General features: G+C 41.2%; 1 protein-coding gene across 4 annotated transcripts in view; it reads left to right on the top strand.

The window, feature by feature from the left end:
• KIAA1210 (KIAA1210 ortholog) overlaps positions 1-15,618 on the top strand; it is a 44,163-nt gene that overhangs the window by 18,268 nt on the left and 10,277 nt on the right. For all 4 annotated transcript variants that reach the window (XM_042480010.1, XM_042480011.1, XM_042480009.1 and 1 more), the window contains exons 2-6: positions 6,060-6,136; positions 8,930-9,101; positions 10,534-10,660; positions 13,443-13,601; positions 15,551-15,616. In XM_042480010.1, the coding sequence (XP_042335944.1) occupies positions 6,070-6,136; positions 8,930-9,101; positions 10,534-10,660; positions 13,443-13,601; positions 15,551-15,616 (591 nt within the window). In that variant the 5' untranslated portion in view covers positions 6,060-6,069. The remainder of the gene's footprint in view (positions 1-6,059; positions 6,137-8,929; positions 9,102-10,533; positions 10,661-13,442; positions 13,602-15,550; positions 15,617-15,618) is intronic.

The following is a 15,618-nucleotide window of genomic DNA, read 5'->3' as shown; positions in this document are numbered from 1 at the left end:
ATTATTATTATTATTAACCTTTATTTATAAAGCGCTGTAAGTTTACACAGCGCTGTACATCAATTTTTTTAGTCAGACGGTTCCCTGCCCTCAGGCTTACAATCTAAAAGACACGACACAAAAGGAGAAGGGAGTGGTGGTGGGGAATAGGATCAGGTCCAGCAGATCTTCTCCACCTCCGAGGCCTGGACCAAGGCAGATGGACTGGAGGAAGGGCTTGGCTTCTTGATGGATGGTTAGAAGGAGGCTTCCTGGGTCAGAGAGGGTCTCACCTCTGGGAATGCTTCTCTAAACAGTATAGTCTTTAATTCAGTTTTGAAACTGGGCAGAGAAGTGATGAGGTGTGCATGTGGGGGAAGAAGGTTCCAGGAGTAAGGGGCAGCAAGCGAGAAGGGACGAATTCGGGAGGGGGCAGTGGTAGTCCTACATTGTGACAGGAGACCCTGACTACCAGAGCGGAGGGTGCGAGTAGGAATGTAAGGAGAAAGAAGGTCAGATAAGTAAGGAGGGGCCAACCCATGGAGGGCTTTGAAAGTCAGTAACAAAAGCTTGTATCGGATGCGAAAGGGGAAGGGGAGCCAATGAAGGGAGGATAAAAGAGGAGAAACATGGTCAAAGCGGCGAGCGGATGTGACAATACGGGCAGCTGAATACTGGACAGAGATTAAAGGATGGAGGTGTGAAAGAGGAAGCCCTGTTAGAAGGAGGTTACAATAATCTAGTCGCGAAACCACTAGGGCATGGACTAGAGTCTTGGCAGTAGAGATTGAGAGGAATGGACGGATCTTGGCAATGTTGTGGAGAAAGAATCTACAGGTCTTTGCGGTGGCCTGGATCTGGGGAATAAATGACAGAGAAGAGTCAAAAATGAAGCCAAGACTGCGGGCTTGATGAACCGGTTGAATAGAAGTGTCGTCGACAGAAACAGAAAAGGAATAATGAAGGGTGGGTTTAGGTGGAAAGACGAGAAGCTCAGTCTTAGACATGTTGAGCTTCAAGCGCCGAAGCCGCATCCACTGAGAGATGGCAGTCAGACAAGAAGAAACTTGCTGTTCAAGCCCCGTCGAAAGGTCAGGGGTGGAGAGATACAGCTGAGTGTCATCGGCATACAAATAATCCAAGCATTATTGTATTTGGAGTGAGTCATGCCTTATGATGTGTCCAAAATACGACATGCTCACTTTTGTCATCTTGACTTCCAGGGGGATTTCTGGTTTGATCTGTTCTAGGACCTGTTGTCTTTTTGGCTATCCATGGTATCCTCAGTAATCTTATCCAGCATCTCAAATGAATCGATTCTTTTCTTATCTGTTTGCTTCTCTGCCCAGCTCCCATATCCATACATGATGATGGGGAACGCCATGGCTTGGACAATACAATATCAATACAAACAGTATGGCCTGTATTTTTTGTATTGATTCATATCAATACAAAAGCCACTCTCCTCCTAGGATCATATGATATGGCTTGTCCACCAACTTGGACTGAACAAATGATGATATATAATTGGGCAGAAAAAGTGAACCATGTGGGCTTAGTGTAGCTTGAAATTCAGTGGCTCAAAGAGGCATTTGTTTCCCCAAGCTTGCACTGCTATGTGCCAAACCATTTATTTTCATTTCTTTTTGCTGGAGAAATTTGCCCTGTCTTTCATTCCCTTTGGCTTTTCCAGTTAAGCCCGTGTAATTGTATGAGAAGCATTTCCTCCCCTTACATGGGGGAGGCGAGCAGCGGCCTGCCAAGCCAGCTGCTTTCTATTAGATTTTGTTTTACTTGTGCTAAGGGCTACAAGGCACTTCCTCAAAAGTTTACTGAATGTGGACTCAAATCTCACCCAGTTCTCATTCGAAAAGCTGTGTTGTTGTATTTCCAGCCAGAGTTGAGGACAGAAATATTTTATTCTTCTAAAACAAATCATCTGAATAAAATGCAAGCAGAATTGTCCTGTCTCATAGGCTTGGTGAAAAGCATTGCTAGCAAAAGACCCAGTTTCATGATGATCTCAGGATAGTGTTTGTATTGAAATGAAGTCTTACCTGGTTAACTAAACCAGACTTCCTTAAGACCATTCTTAGGTCTAATCTGCACTGCAGAATTAAGGCGGTTTGTCATCATTTTAACTGCCACGGCTCAATGCTAGGGAATTCTGGGATTGGCAAATTTGTGAGGCATTTAGCATTCTCTGTCAGAGCGCTCTGGTGCTACAGCAAACTACAGATCCCCGGATTCCATAGGATGGAGCCATGGCAGTTAAAGCTGTGTCAAACTGCATTATTTCTGCAGTGCTTAGTTATTATTAGTTGGGATGCTTAACAGCAAACTTCCCATCCCGGTCTTATCACAGCACAGAATGTGACCTATAGTTTTGAATTATAGACAGAGTACACAAAGCTTTGTTTTGGCATTGTTTGCACACACAAAAAGCGAAAGGGGGGGGTTTGGGTACAAGACAGTTGTGTGATGGCTAATCCAGTCTTGTCAATAAAATGTAGTAGCTTGCAAACACTTCTCCTCGTCTGCTGAGGGCTAACAGAGGGGAGCCCCATCTTTCTTCTTGTAGCCAGTGGCTTCGGTCCTTAGGCAGTCAGTTTAGGCTGCTTCTACACTGTGGAATTAATGCAGTTTGACTGCCATGGCTCAGTGTTATGGAATGATGGGATTTGTAGTTTTGTGAGATATTTGGCTTTCTCTGTCAGAGAGGTGTGGTTTCAAAACAAACTACAAATCCCATGATTTCATAGGATGAAGCCATAACAGTTGAAGCAGTGTCAAACTGCATTATTTCTGCAGTGTGGCAGCACCCTCTGGTTCTGCCATGCATGTTCAATCCCTCTGCCAGCTAACCTGCATACCTAAATATAATTTCTTGTTACCCACAATAACTAGTCTTGTGCTTAAATGAAAATCTGGGCTGAATGATTGGATTCTGCAGTCCTTGTTTTTCTGCTGCTAACTCAGTATGTGGTCTTCACCCTCAGTCTTATTGTGGGGATAATATGGGGATAATAATAACTGGCTCTACCCTGCAAGCTAGTTGTAAAGGTTATTAAAAGGATAGTGCAGGCAATCTCAGACTCTCGGGCCAAATTCAGCTTTCTCAGGTCCTAATCTCATGGTCATGGCCCCTTCTTGATGATACAAATGTTGGGCGGTTTCTAAGAATTTGCAATTTCCCTTCTTTAATACTAAAAGCTTGAAAACCGCTCCAAAGGCTTAGTTACTGGCAATATGAGCTTTAAGACAAGATGCGCTGTCATTTTGGTCTTTTTAGCGTTTGGATCTACTCACCACTGGAATACAGCCCCTAGAAATGTTTCCCAAATTCAATACGACCTAAAAGCTGAAAACAATTTCCCACTTTTGATAACTGTGGAGCAATTTGGACTGTTGATAAATGATTGTAACTGATTTCTTGAGAAAAGAAAGCCTTCCATTTGTGTAACCTTTGGGATATGCTTGGAATTAAGTCATCTTCGTGCTCTAAACAGTTTGACATGCAAATGGAAATTGCTTGGTTGGTACACTAGTCTTTGACTGAAAACATAATGGTTAATTTTTAAGTTTGGAGTTGATGTTTTGTAGGACTGCTTTGTCAACTGTGTAATGAAAACAGGGTGAGGAGTGAGTGTGATTTCTTTGGTATGGACATACCAGAAAGTTGGTCCAGTGGTTTCATTGCTAAGCTGCGACTTTGGAACGCTCAAATGAAAGCCTCTAATAAAGCATACCAATTTAAATAAACTTATGCTACTGAAAGGTATTTTGCAGCTAATGCTACATCCAGCCATCCTTTGGTTTCTCTGAATTGTTAGATCTGGTTCTTGGTTTCATTGGATCCAGTGGAATTCAGGAATCAAAGGATCTTAATACAGTGAGCCCTCAGTATTTGCTGGGGTTTGGCTCAGGACCCCCCATGAATGCCAAAATCCGTTGATGCTCAAGTTCCATTGTATACAGTGATGTAGTAAAATGATGTCCCTTATTTAAAAAAAAGATAGAATCAAGGTTTGCTTTTTGAATTTAAAAAAAAAAATAGTTTCAAGCTGTGGATGGTTGAATCCATGGATGCAGAATTTGTGGATACAGAGGACCAACTCTAATACAGCTTCAAAATTCCCAAACAGCTTTTTATAATTACAGCTGGCCCTCTGTATCCACACATTCCTTATCCATGGGTTCAACCATCCATGCATTGAAAATATTTTTTAAAATGTAAATTCCAAAAAGCATACATACCTTAATTTTGCCATTTTATATAAGGGGGACACCATTTTATTATGCTTTGCTATATTTAATGGGACTTGATTTTGGTATCCATGGGAAGTCCTGGAACCAAACCTGGAGGCGAATACCAAGGGCCCACTATATATGTACAGCAGAATACTTCAAAATAGTTCATGCAGAATTTTTTGTTTATTGGAGATCAGCTTTCCCCAACTTGATGTTTTGAGAATACAACATCCTGCATGGCTAGTGGCCAGGAGAATTAGGTCCAAAATGTCTAGAGGCTGCTGGGTTTTGAAAGGCTAAGCTATCTTGACACACAAGCAAAACCTTCCCCCCTTTTCTTGCTTCCACTACTTTTTATATAGTTTGTGTTCTGTATCTTGGTTGGGCATTATGCCAGTTGTCCTATAGGTAACTGATTGGCTGTTGCACGAACAGAATTTTGTACAAGAGAGGCTTTTGTTCTGGTCCAGTATGGCGCTTGTTATGTTGCAGAGATGCCACAAGGCTCTTGTTATGCTCTTAAATAGTCCTGATGGCTAGAAACCTCCTTTCAACACACTACATGCCCTAAACTACAAAAACTTAGATTGGCTTGATGTTATACTAGCGGCCACATTATCTGCCAGGGACCATATTTTCCGGCATGTAATTTTGTGGATCCCCGAGCATACACAAGAGCTTTGAAATTTTAAATGTAAAACTTGGCTATATAGTCTAGGATCAGGGAACTGCAGTGGGTTGTGGCACTGGAGACAAGTGCTGAGGCTACCGTGGACAGCCAAAAAGACAAACAAATGGGTCCTTGAACAGATCAAGCCTGAACTCTCCCTGGAAGCCAAGGTGACTGTCATACATGGCATACTCTGTCATGAGAAGGCATGGCTCATTGGAAAAGACAATAATGCTAAGAAGTGGAGGGCACTAGAAAGAGAGGAAGACCACATGCCAGATGGATAGACACAATTAAGGAGGTCATGGGCCTGAATCTATAAGACTTAAGCAGAGCAATGGAGGACAGGGAGGCTTGGAGATGTCTCATCCACAGGGTCACCACCAGTCGAGGTTGACTTAAGGGCAGCTAAGAACAACAACTGAGCCCCAAAGCCTAAAAAACCCAGGACCCTTCATGGGCCATATCAGACTGCTAAAAATATCCCCCTCCAAAAAGACGGGTGTTTGTTTTTTAAAAAAGAAAACAGTGCAGAAGCCCTACAGTATTTTTGCGGGGAGCTGCTTTAGGTCCCACTCTAAGAGAAATGTGATATATAGATGGACTAAATAATAATAATATTTATTTATTTATTTATTTGTATCCCACCTCATTTAAAAAACGAACTGCTGCTGTTCCTGGTGGCTTTCAGCATGGAAGCAATCCACCCTTTTGAGAAAGGCATTAAGAAGGAGTCTGAATGGATCAAGGGACACATAAACACTTTGCCCACTCCTGACACAGTTGGCTCGGTGGGGTTCTTGCAATTGTTTTTTAATTCTAGGCATTTAATAGGTGTTTTCCCCTTACGCAAACATTGACCCAAGCTTCCTGAGAAGTGGGATGTTCCCTCTTGAGGAGCAAAGCTGTTTGTTAGTTTTGGCCAGAGAACGGTGTGTTATTGAAAAGTGAGCGGAAAACTGGCTCCTGCGCAAATCCAGTCATGAAATCTCTCTGGCTTAGTTTGTGCACTCTGGTTCACACTGTGGTTCTGTGGAAGTGCATCTGGATTCTTTGTTGGGCATGAAATGCTCTCTGTATCTCATTGGTATTATAGATTGTGTTACATCTATTGCAGTATTGCAGTATTATCACCTTCTTCTTTATTCTGAATTTTCAGCAACTGCATTATGGCGGCCAGACCAATGGATCTCATAGAGCCACTGGAGGGTGAAGATGTGGGGGAGGAATTTTCAAGTAAGTGAATATATTATTATTTTAACAACTGTTTTTAAGATATGCCAGCCCTAGGGACTGATACCTAGGACCTCCTAGGATTAACCTGACTGTCCCCCATCCCAGCAGGCATACACTTGGTTGACTGCAGGTTATTCAGTTGTCTGTCTTCTCCTGTATAACCTGAATCAAATACCTGGCACTTTGTCAAAGGGCTCCTTTATCTCCTCTTCTCTTGGTTGATTGTATCTGTATTTATTTATTTAATTAGTATATCTATCTGACCTTTCCACTTGCAAGGATCTGCAAAGCTATAGTAGTACAACAGCAGCAATAGAACCATGAAAAGAAGACGTAAAACAACTACTGACTGGCTGTTTGCCTAAGTTCTCTCCAAGTAGCAGGGTCTGAATTTGCCATCAAAAACTAAACATTATTTTAATAAATCATTTTGAGTAAACACAAGCAAAAACAAACAAAAACAATGCACGAATTGGTTTTATATATAAATCCAAAATGACATACATACTACAAACAATAAAAAATGCCATTACAAAACTTAACGAATCTAAGAGCTAAACATAAACTGTAATGACTTTCCCCTTCCTCAAACAGTAGTTACAACTCCCTCTAAACAATTTGTATACCTTTTGCTTCTACTATATATATATATATATATATATATGATCTTCATTCATTTTAGAAAAATGTGTATCGTCAATGTGATTTTGAAAGAAAACTTTCCCTAATCTTTAAAAATAGATGCCATCTATACATCAAACATGGGGAGAATACTAACATTGAGAGTGGTCCTTACATTATCTTTATAGAATGTGACTATGGAGGACTATGTCCAAAATATGGAGTAGAATAAGCATTAATATAAACAAGGTTTGGAAAAGCATAGGGATCGCAGCCCCTGGAATTCTGGGAATTGTAGTTCTCCCCAAAAGGAATTTCCTCCAGCTCTGAAAAAAACACAACACATCCATATGCATTTGCAACACATTGTATCCATGCATTAGAAAGCTGTTTGGAATTTTGAGAAACTCCACAGTGCATACAGTTGGAAATGCATAGAAGCTGATGCAGCAAAAGGTGTCACATTTATCTGCATTTCTTTCTCACAGTCTCTAGAATAAAGAGGGTCATTGTGTCCAAAGATGTGATTTTAGCCACGCTGAGTGTAGCCCTTGTGGCTGACGTCTTGCGTCCACAGAGCAAGGCAGAGAGAGGACAGATAGTAGCTCTTGGCTCATTGTTTGTTTCTCAAAGTAGCTACTGTCTGACCCACTCAGCAGCAGCTGATGATGGCACTGTCTTGCCCCTTCCATTCACGTTGGCATGAGTAAACTGAAAGTGTTGCTTGCAAAATAAATAGCAAGGGGAGTGGATGGAGGAGACAATTACCCATTGAAATGATGCTTTGTTTTCAAAGAAATTCTCCAGCTGTCTGGATTTATTTACATCAACTGTCCCTGTTCAGCCAAAGAATAGGACATGGATTGGGCCTTGCTTTGCTAGTCTCATGACATCTTCCCAGAACTTGAAAATTTTACTTTCTTTGAAAGACAACTTCCAACATCCTCCAGTCAGCATGGACAAACATGTATGCACCAAAGCATCCCAGAGGTCTGCATCAAAGCAGTGGAGGGGCCATGTCCTGGAAGGTATAGGTAAACCCTCCAGATGTGCAACATTGGCTGTCCTTTAAAGGACTGATGGGGATTTCAATTCAGCAGCATCTGGAGGGTCACATGTTAGTAATATGTTGCCTACCACTCTGCTAGAGAAATTTGAGTGCGGGTATCCTTTTGATCAAAATAATTTATTATTTATTTATTGGATTTATATCCCCACATTTCTAATAGTGAGTGGCACTCAAACAATTAAAAACTATTAAAAATAACTAAAATGCAATTAAAGCACATCAGTAGAAGAAGCAACAAAAGAAGCCCTCTCTGCTTAAAAGCTCCTTCAAACACAGCCCAGTCTTTGTCTTCTGGCAAGAGGACAGCAGAGAAGAAGCCTAGTCAGTCCATTGGCAATCCATAGACCTCTTCTCCAGCATCACATTTCAGATAAGTTGATTCACTTCCTGTCAACATCCTTCACCGTTCAGATTTCATAACCATATACATAAATCATAAATACTATAGCCTGGATGATTCTGACTTTGGTATCGAATTATATTTGGTATCTTTACACTTGAGAAATTTAGCTGCCCTTCTAAGTCCTACTCTTCTTCTAATTTCTTGACTACAGACTCCATTTTCATTTTAAGCCAAATTATAGAAAAACTTTAACCATTCCATCCACTTTATAGTTATGTAAATCATCTGTATTTGTTAGTTTTCTTTTCTTGATGTTCATTTTAGAGACATAGCTGTGTTAGTCTGAAATATCAGGATGCAAAGGGATCTTGTAGCACTTTTGAGACTATGTGAAAGAGGATGTAGATTTTCATAGACCTGGTTTACATATGGAGAGAACTGTTGCTCAGGAAGAACGTATGCCAGTATCAACTTTTACAGAGAGCCAACAAGGCATAGTGGTTTGAGCATTGGACTAGGACACTGGGAAAATCAGGTTCGAATTCTGGCTTGGCCAAGAAAATCCACTGGGTGGATACTCTCTCAGAGGTGGCAGTGGCAAATCCCCTCGGAAGTAACATGTGAAGAAAACCCTGTGATAGGTGGTTTGCTCTAAGGTCACCATAAGTCAGAAGTGACTTGAAGGCAACAACAACAACAACCAACTTTTAAATGATGCCATTTTCTTCCCCTCCCCTCTTTTTCCCTTTTCTTTGCACAGGGAAGAAAAAATCCAAATTTCAGAGTTTTAAGAACTTCTTTGCCAAGAAGAAGAAAAACAGAGAGGTGCCATCTCCCCTGGGAGAGGCCAAACTGAAGCCGAGCCAATCCAGTAGTGACCTCAGTGCCCCTAACCTCAACTCCAGTGTTCTCCATTTGCCAACTGAGCCAGGGTAAGACTGCACAGATATCTTGTGCTGACAGGTTAAAAACAGGAATTGTTACACTCCAAGCAATACATTTCATTCAAGTTGGTGCACAAACAAATCCCAGTGCAACCATTGCTGGAATGTCAGGAATTTCCTTTCTTCCATTCCCAGCATGCCTCAAAACAGCTAGTGCGGTTAAAACCTCCCCTGGACTGTTTAAACTCACAGAAGTGCTTAGATATGGGATTTGACTGCCTGTTGTCTGAAATTTGCCCAGACAGAACTAATTAGCAGGGATACTGAGGCATATATATATATATATTTAGCCGAAATCTTATTACTGTCATGATCTAAACTGCTGCTGTATTGCAGACAAATACAGGTTGAGGCTCCCTTATCCGGAATTCCAAAATTGGAAATACTTCCAAGTCCAAAATTATCCACATGGATGCCTGAGATGGTGATACTTTTGCTTTCGAATGGTTCAGTGTACACAAAATTCATGCACAAAATTATTTAAAATCTTGAAATAGTGTGTATAAATTTACCTTTAGGCTCTTTGTATAAGGTGTATATGAAACATAAATGAATTTAACATTTAGACTTAGATCCCATCTCTATTATATAGAAACGGGTGGGAAGTGCAGATGGAACTCCAAAGTAACTTTCTTCTGAGTTAGTAGGTAGAAAAAGGGAGGGGGTCAAATCAACACAGCACATGGCATAGTAGTTTGAGCATTGGATTATGACTCTGGAAACCAGCGTTTGATTCCCTGCCTGGCCATGAAATCCACAGGGAGACCTTGGGCAAGACTTCAGCCTTAAGAGAAGGCAATGGCAAACCTCCTCTGAATAAATCTTGCCAAGAAAACTCCATGACAGGTTCGACTTAGGGTCTCCATAAGTCAGAAATGCATTGAAGGCACACAGCAACAACAAACAAGTCAGTATCTCAGTTTGTTAGATGGATGCTGTCTGGAGGTCCCATTTTGCTCAGTGGAAACAGGAGGAGGGGACCTCTAAACATTGCGTCAAGGTAATAATACTTGGATAACTGAACAGTTCTGATCTCATTTTAGCATTGAACTTGCTGGCCAAGTTGGTTTTGCAAATTGTTTTTGCTTAGCCTAGGCTTAACCTAGGCCTCATCTCCTCAGTAGACAGATCAGACTGGCCCTCCTCACAGTAATATTGTAAACTTAAGTCTCCAGATGTATGAAGAGGAAAGAGGAAAACCAAGCAAACCCAGATACCAGTTGTGAAAAGCTGCATAGTGTTGTCAACAGCTGGGAGAAAACCAGAGACTTGCTAGCTGCTAGGTCATGCCTCTTGCTACTTTATGTGAACATTATTGTACAGAAATGTCTGCAAAGCCCTTCGAGAAACCACAGGACTTTAGAAAAATATGGCATTACAGAAACATCCAAAAAGATCCTTCCCCTTCCTTGCCTTTCAGATCCAAAGGGAGCATGGGAAACAAAGCCTTATCGCATGACAGTGTCTTCATTTTTGAATCATTACCAGATGTAGCAGACAAAACATGCTCACAAGAAAACCTTCCAGGGAATGTGAAAGCCTTGCAGGTAAGAAGACTTTCCCTTCTGCTGTGACTCATAGCTTTTCATTTGAAAAGTATTTTACACAGCTATTGTTTTAATTCTGAGATTTTTATTGTAAATCCGAAAAGAAAGAAAAAGGAAAGGAAAGGAAAGAAAGAGGTGAAAGAGGATGGGGAATATGTAAGATTTTAAAGATAATCATGGATTGTGCACATAGATAAACACAGATTGTTCGAAGTAGAAAGGATAACTTGAAACATTGAGACACCCCATAGAACATGCTCAATTGTTGCAAGGTTTTTTACATTTCAGGATTATTGGGGGGTTTTTTACCAATAAAATCATTTGCACAAAAGTTGTGTTTTATGCAGAGAATTAGATTTTTGCACAAAAACAACATTTCACATAAAACAAAAGCTTTTTTTCTTCATAAAAACTAAAGTGGGTTTTTGTTAGAGAAATCTCAAAGTATACAAAGGCTTCCAGAAATGTGTAAAAACTCTTGTAAACTTGCCTAGCAGAGAGGAAACTTTTAAAATAATTGAACAAAAATAAGTCAAAATGTATATTCCTAGTCTGAAATCAGCATCTGTAAAAAAGAAAAGGAAAGGAAAAGTATATATTCCTGACCAAATAGAGACCATTTATCATCTATCCATCCATCCAAGTGTGCCATCCAAGTGTCCAAATGCTCTTGCACTATAATCCGCATAATTCCTCACCTGTGGCTATGCTGACCAGAGCCAATGGTATTTGTAGTTCAACATCTTCTGAAGGGCCCGTGATGTACACGGATAGACATTTTAGTCTTTAGGTGGCATTTGGTATTGTTGTACTTAAATGGGATCAATAATTTCCTATTGCACTCTTGTTGTTGAAGAGACAGTCAAGTTTTCATCTCATGTATTAACTTGTGTATCTACTAATTTGGGGGTTGGCAACTGTGGTCTTCCAGATGCTGCAGGATTGGAGGTCCCACTTTCCTCCCCATTGGCAAGGCTGATGGGAACTGCAGCCCAATAATCTGCAGGAACACAGTTGCCCCCCCACACCCCACTTTAAATCTTCCAAGATTTAGCTATTCATCTTTGATAAAATATGTAAGACAGCTTTTGGACTCAAACTATCAGCTGAGATTTGCCCCGAAGACCATTGTGCTCTGTTTGGCAAGCCAGACAAAGTTAAGCAGGATGACAGGAACTTCTTCTGACATGTGTTTTGAGCACTGTGCTGATAAGGCAGGCTTTGATTTTATTCAACCCAATAGAGGAAGAAGGCCGAACACTTCCGACAGCTGCTGTCCACAATATGATGTTATATCTCAAATGGGTAAACAAGGCTCCCCTTGCCAGAGACTCTGATGAGAGTGTTTTCTGGTATAATAAGTATTCTCAGACCTGTTTGAATCCATTAGCAAGGTGGTGCCATGTGGCATATCATCCAAATTTTTCCAAGAGGAGAAAGCTTTTGGAGTCTCAAATGCCTGCAGAAAATGTTGAACTCTGCTAATGCCCGAGACTCAGGTTTGAAATATGTGCCTTTACTACAGGTTGGTTGTCCCTCATCCAAAATGCTTGGGACCAGAAATGTTTTGGATTTCAGATTTTTCGATTTTTGGAATATTTGCATATACAGTAGATAATGAGATGTCTTGGAAATGGGACCCAAATCTCAACATAAAATTCATTTATATTTTGTGTATACAATTTTGGATTTTGGGATTCTGGATAAGAGAGACTCATCCTGTATTTGGAAATGTTAAAATTTACTAGTAAAGGCACTTGTATTGTGCATGCATTTGGGGTGCACATTCTTGGTTGCCGTATTAATTCATTGTTTAAGAGGAGAAAGTGTGGACCCCATGGTTCATCATTTCATCTTTTGGGGCACCAGGTTGACTCACTGTTGGTGTTTGTTCTGGGATGATGTTCATGTTCTGCTGCCTTACACATTGATTCTGTCCCACCAGAGATCCTTGACATGTCCTGTTTGTGAGGCAGGAGAACTGACAGATCTGTTGGCCAGCTCTTAATAACCATTTTGTTTTTTCTGTTGCTATCTGTCAAGGCCACTGCCTTCTGCTGAGCTGCCTCCTTCCTGTCAGGACACATGCCCAGATTTCCCTGATTGCTTCCGTATCATGTTCCTGGCAGAGGCTGCACTCTGCTGATTTGAAAGCACAAGGATAGGAGTTCAGGGGTGAAGTAAGCTATTCTGAATTCAACACAGAGGCACTCAGAAATACTGGAAAGATCCCCATTCTTTCTGCTAAACAAGGAGCTCGTCTGACTTGTGTTCACATTTAGATTGCTTGCTTTGCAGTGCAGTTGCCAAGAGGTGAAGAAATCAGATTGAAAGTGTTTGGTTGAAGTGAAAAGCATACAGTGGGCTCTGAGGTTTGGTTCCAGGACCCACAGTGAATACCAAAATCCATAGATGCTCAGGTCCTATTATATACAGTGGTGTTGTAAAATAGCAACCCTTGTATAAAATAGCAAAACCAAGGTTGAATGCTTGAATCTGTGGATGCAGAGTCTGCGGATACAGAGGGCTGACTGTACTCACTTTTGTGTGCATTTTGACTAGTCCCAATAAAAGTGATGCCCAACTGTATTTTTTTTTTGGGTAGGAATTTTGTTTGCCTTCAGTTTTCAGTTTGCTAAAATTATTTGACTCTTCACGTGGAGACAGAAGCAACTTGAACAGATCTGTTCTTCCTGAGGCAGCTGCTTCTCCTCAAGTTAAAAATAATGCTTTCAAAACCCAGGTATTTTGTTCTTTTCTTCCTTACCTCCCTCCAAACTAGCTTCGGTTACAGGAGAACATCCAGCTTGGTTCACCCCCTCTTATCATAACTTGCAAAAAACCAGAAGACGCGGGTGCCATTTCAGAAGATGATGGGTTACCCAGAAGCCCTCCAGAAATCTCCACCCTTCATGACATCCTGACCTGCTCTACAAATAAAGTATGTACACTCTCTTTTTATGTGATCAATAATAAGAGAGTAACTCAATCTGTGATTAGTAATAGTGGCCATGTTCTTGTTGAGAGCTACAGTGCCATCTTGTTCAAATCCCCACTCAGCCATGTAAACCTACTGGGTGACTTGGGCAAGTCACAGTCTCTCAGCCTCAGAAAAAGGCAATGGCAAATCCCCTCTGAACAAATCTTGCCAAGAAAACCCTGTGATAGGTTCACCTTAGGTCACCATGTTGGAAACAACATGAAGACACACTACAACAATGTACCAGAGTCCCTATAACATATCTTAAAGGATAGACAAGTTTAGAGGAGATGGTCTTTCAGGTATTGCCATCTAGTGAAAGCCTACTTCAGTGAGGCAGATGCTTTTGTCGTATTCAGGATCCCATTCTGCCCTTGAAATCCAGTGAGCCATTTGACACATTGCTAGAAGGAACTCTACACTGCAGAATTAACGCAGTTTCACACTGCTTTAAATGCCATGGCTCAATGCTGTGGAATTCTGGGACTTGTAGTTATGCAAGATATTTAGCCTTCTCTATCAGAGAGCTCTGGTGCCACAACAAACTATTAATCCCAGCATTCCATTGCAATGAGCCGTAGCAGTTAACGTGTTGTCCAACTGCATTAATTCTGCAGTGTGGCAACAGCCTAGGCTACAGTTCTGCAAGTGTATCACTTACATCTATTGCAAATTTAGCCTTAGTTTATTGATTGATTGATTATTCTGCTTTTTGGCTAAAAACACTCTTTGGAGAGTGGATTAGAAATAATTAATTTGACAATATCTGCCTTCAGGTTTACAGTCTAAATAAGGTGCAACACACAAGGGAAAAGGGATGGAAGAAATTAAGCTTAACAGTAGCTAAATCCCAGTATGATGAAAGCATGTCTGGCTTCTCCTTCTCTGGCCTGAACGGTGGCAAATTGGAAAGCTTGAAGGTGGGGCTCTCACCAACAGCCAGGTTTGGGCATGTTGGAGATGTGCCTGGCTGCTGTTAATGCCTTAAAGTATAACAGGGAGGCTTTTGTCTAATAAATCTGGATAGCTTCCAGGGTTTGGGGGACTGCATTGGTCTTCCATAAGACCTAGAAGAACTGCACCCTTCTGCTGTTCCTGTTGTGCCATCACCCTAAAACACTTTTTAAAAATAAAATTGGCCCCAAATTGAGTTTTTGCCATGCCTTGTGCCTTCCTGGGTCCAATGTTAGACCCAAAAGAAGCATCATGAACTTGACTGGAAGTAAAAAAAAATGCATCATGAAGTCAATTGGAAGTAAATGTTTTGCATCATGACGTTAACAGGATGTAAATTTCATAGTATAGAAGAGGCCTCTCCTGGGCCTACAATGGCCCAGGGTGGGAGAAAACATGCCCAAACAACTTAGGGGCATTTAATTTTTTTAGGGGTGCTGGGAGGTGATAGATATCCCAATAACAGCCCCCCCTTGGTGTTTATAATGGGACTTGATCATCCACAGATCTTGGTATCCATGGGGGATCCTAGAACAAACCCAAGCAGATACCAAATGCCCACTGTATTGTCAATTGTTGTTTTGTGTGCCTTCAAGTCTTTTTGGCAAGTTTCTTCAGAGGGGATTTGCCATTGCCATCCTGAGGCTGAGAGATGAGTTTACCTGGCCAAGCCAGGATTCAAACCCTGGTCTCCAAAGTCATAATCCAACACTCAAAACCACTACACCAAGCCGGCTACTGTATTGTCAATACCTGTGAACAATTTCATTGTCAGTATGATTTTCAGTACTTGTGAAGGTGTATGTATGTGTGAGAGAGCTGCTATGTAAACCCAACCCACCCAACTCTGCTTTTCCCTTTTGTGGTTTCTTGTAATGATCCCATTATATACCATCCTGGAAAATAGTGTGTCATGCTTCCCTTGACTTATCCTTTTCCCTTATTTTATCCCGCAGTCTTCCAACCCTGTCCAGCGCCATAGCTCTTTGAGTTTAGGTGGGACAGACAGTGAAGATGACCAGGT

The sequence above is a fragment of the Sceloporus undulatus genome, chromosome 7 (genome assembly GCF_019175285.1).
Source record: "Sceloporus undulatus isolate JIND9_A2432 ecotype Alabama chromosome 7, SceUnd_v1.1, whole genome shotgun sequence".
Taxonomy (NCBI): Eukaryota; Metazoa; Chordata; class Lepidosauria; order Squamata; family Phrynosomatidae; genus Sceloporus; species Sceloporus undulatus.
Note: the sequence above shows the minus strand (reverse complement) of the source record. Positions and strands in the feature narration are given on the sequence as shown.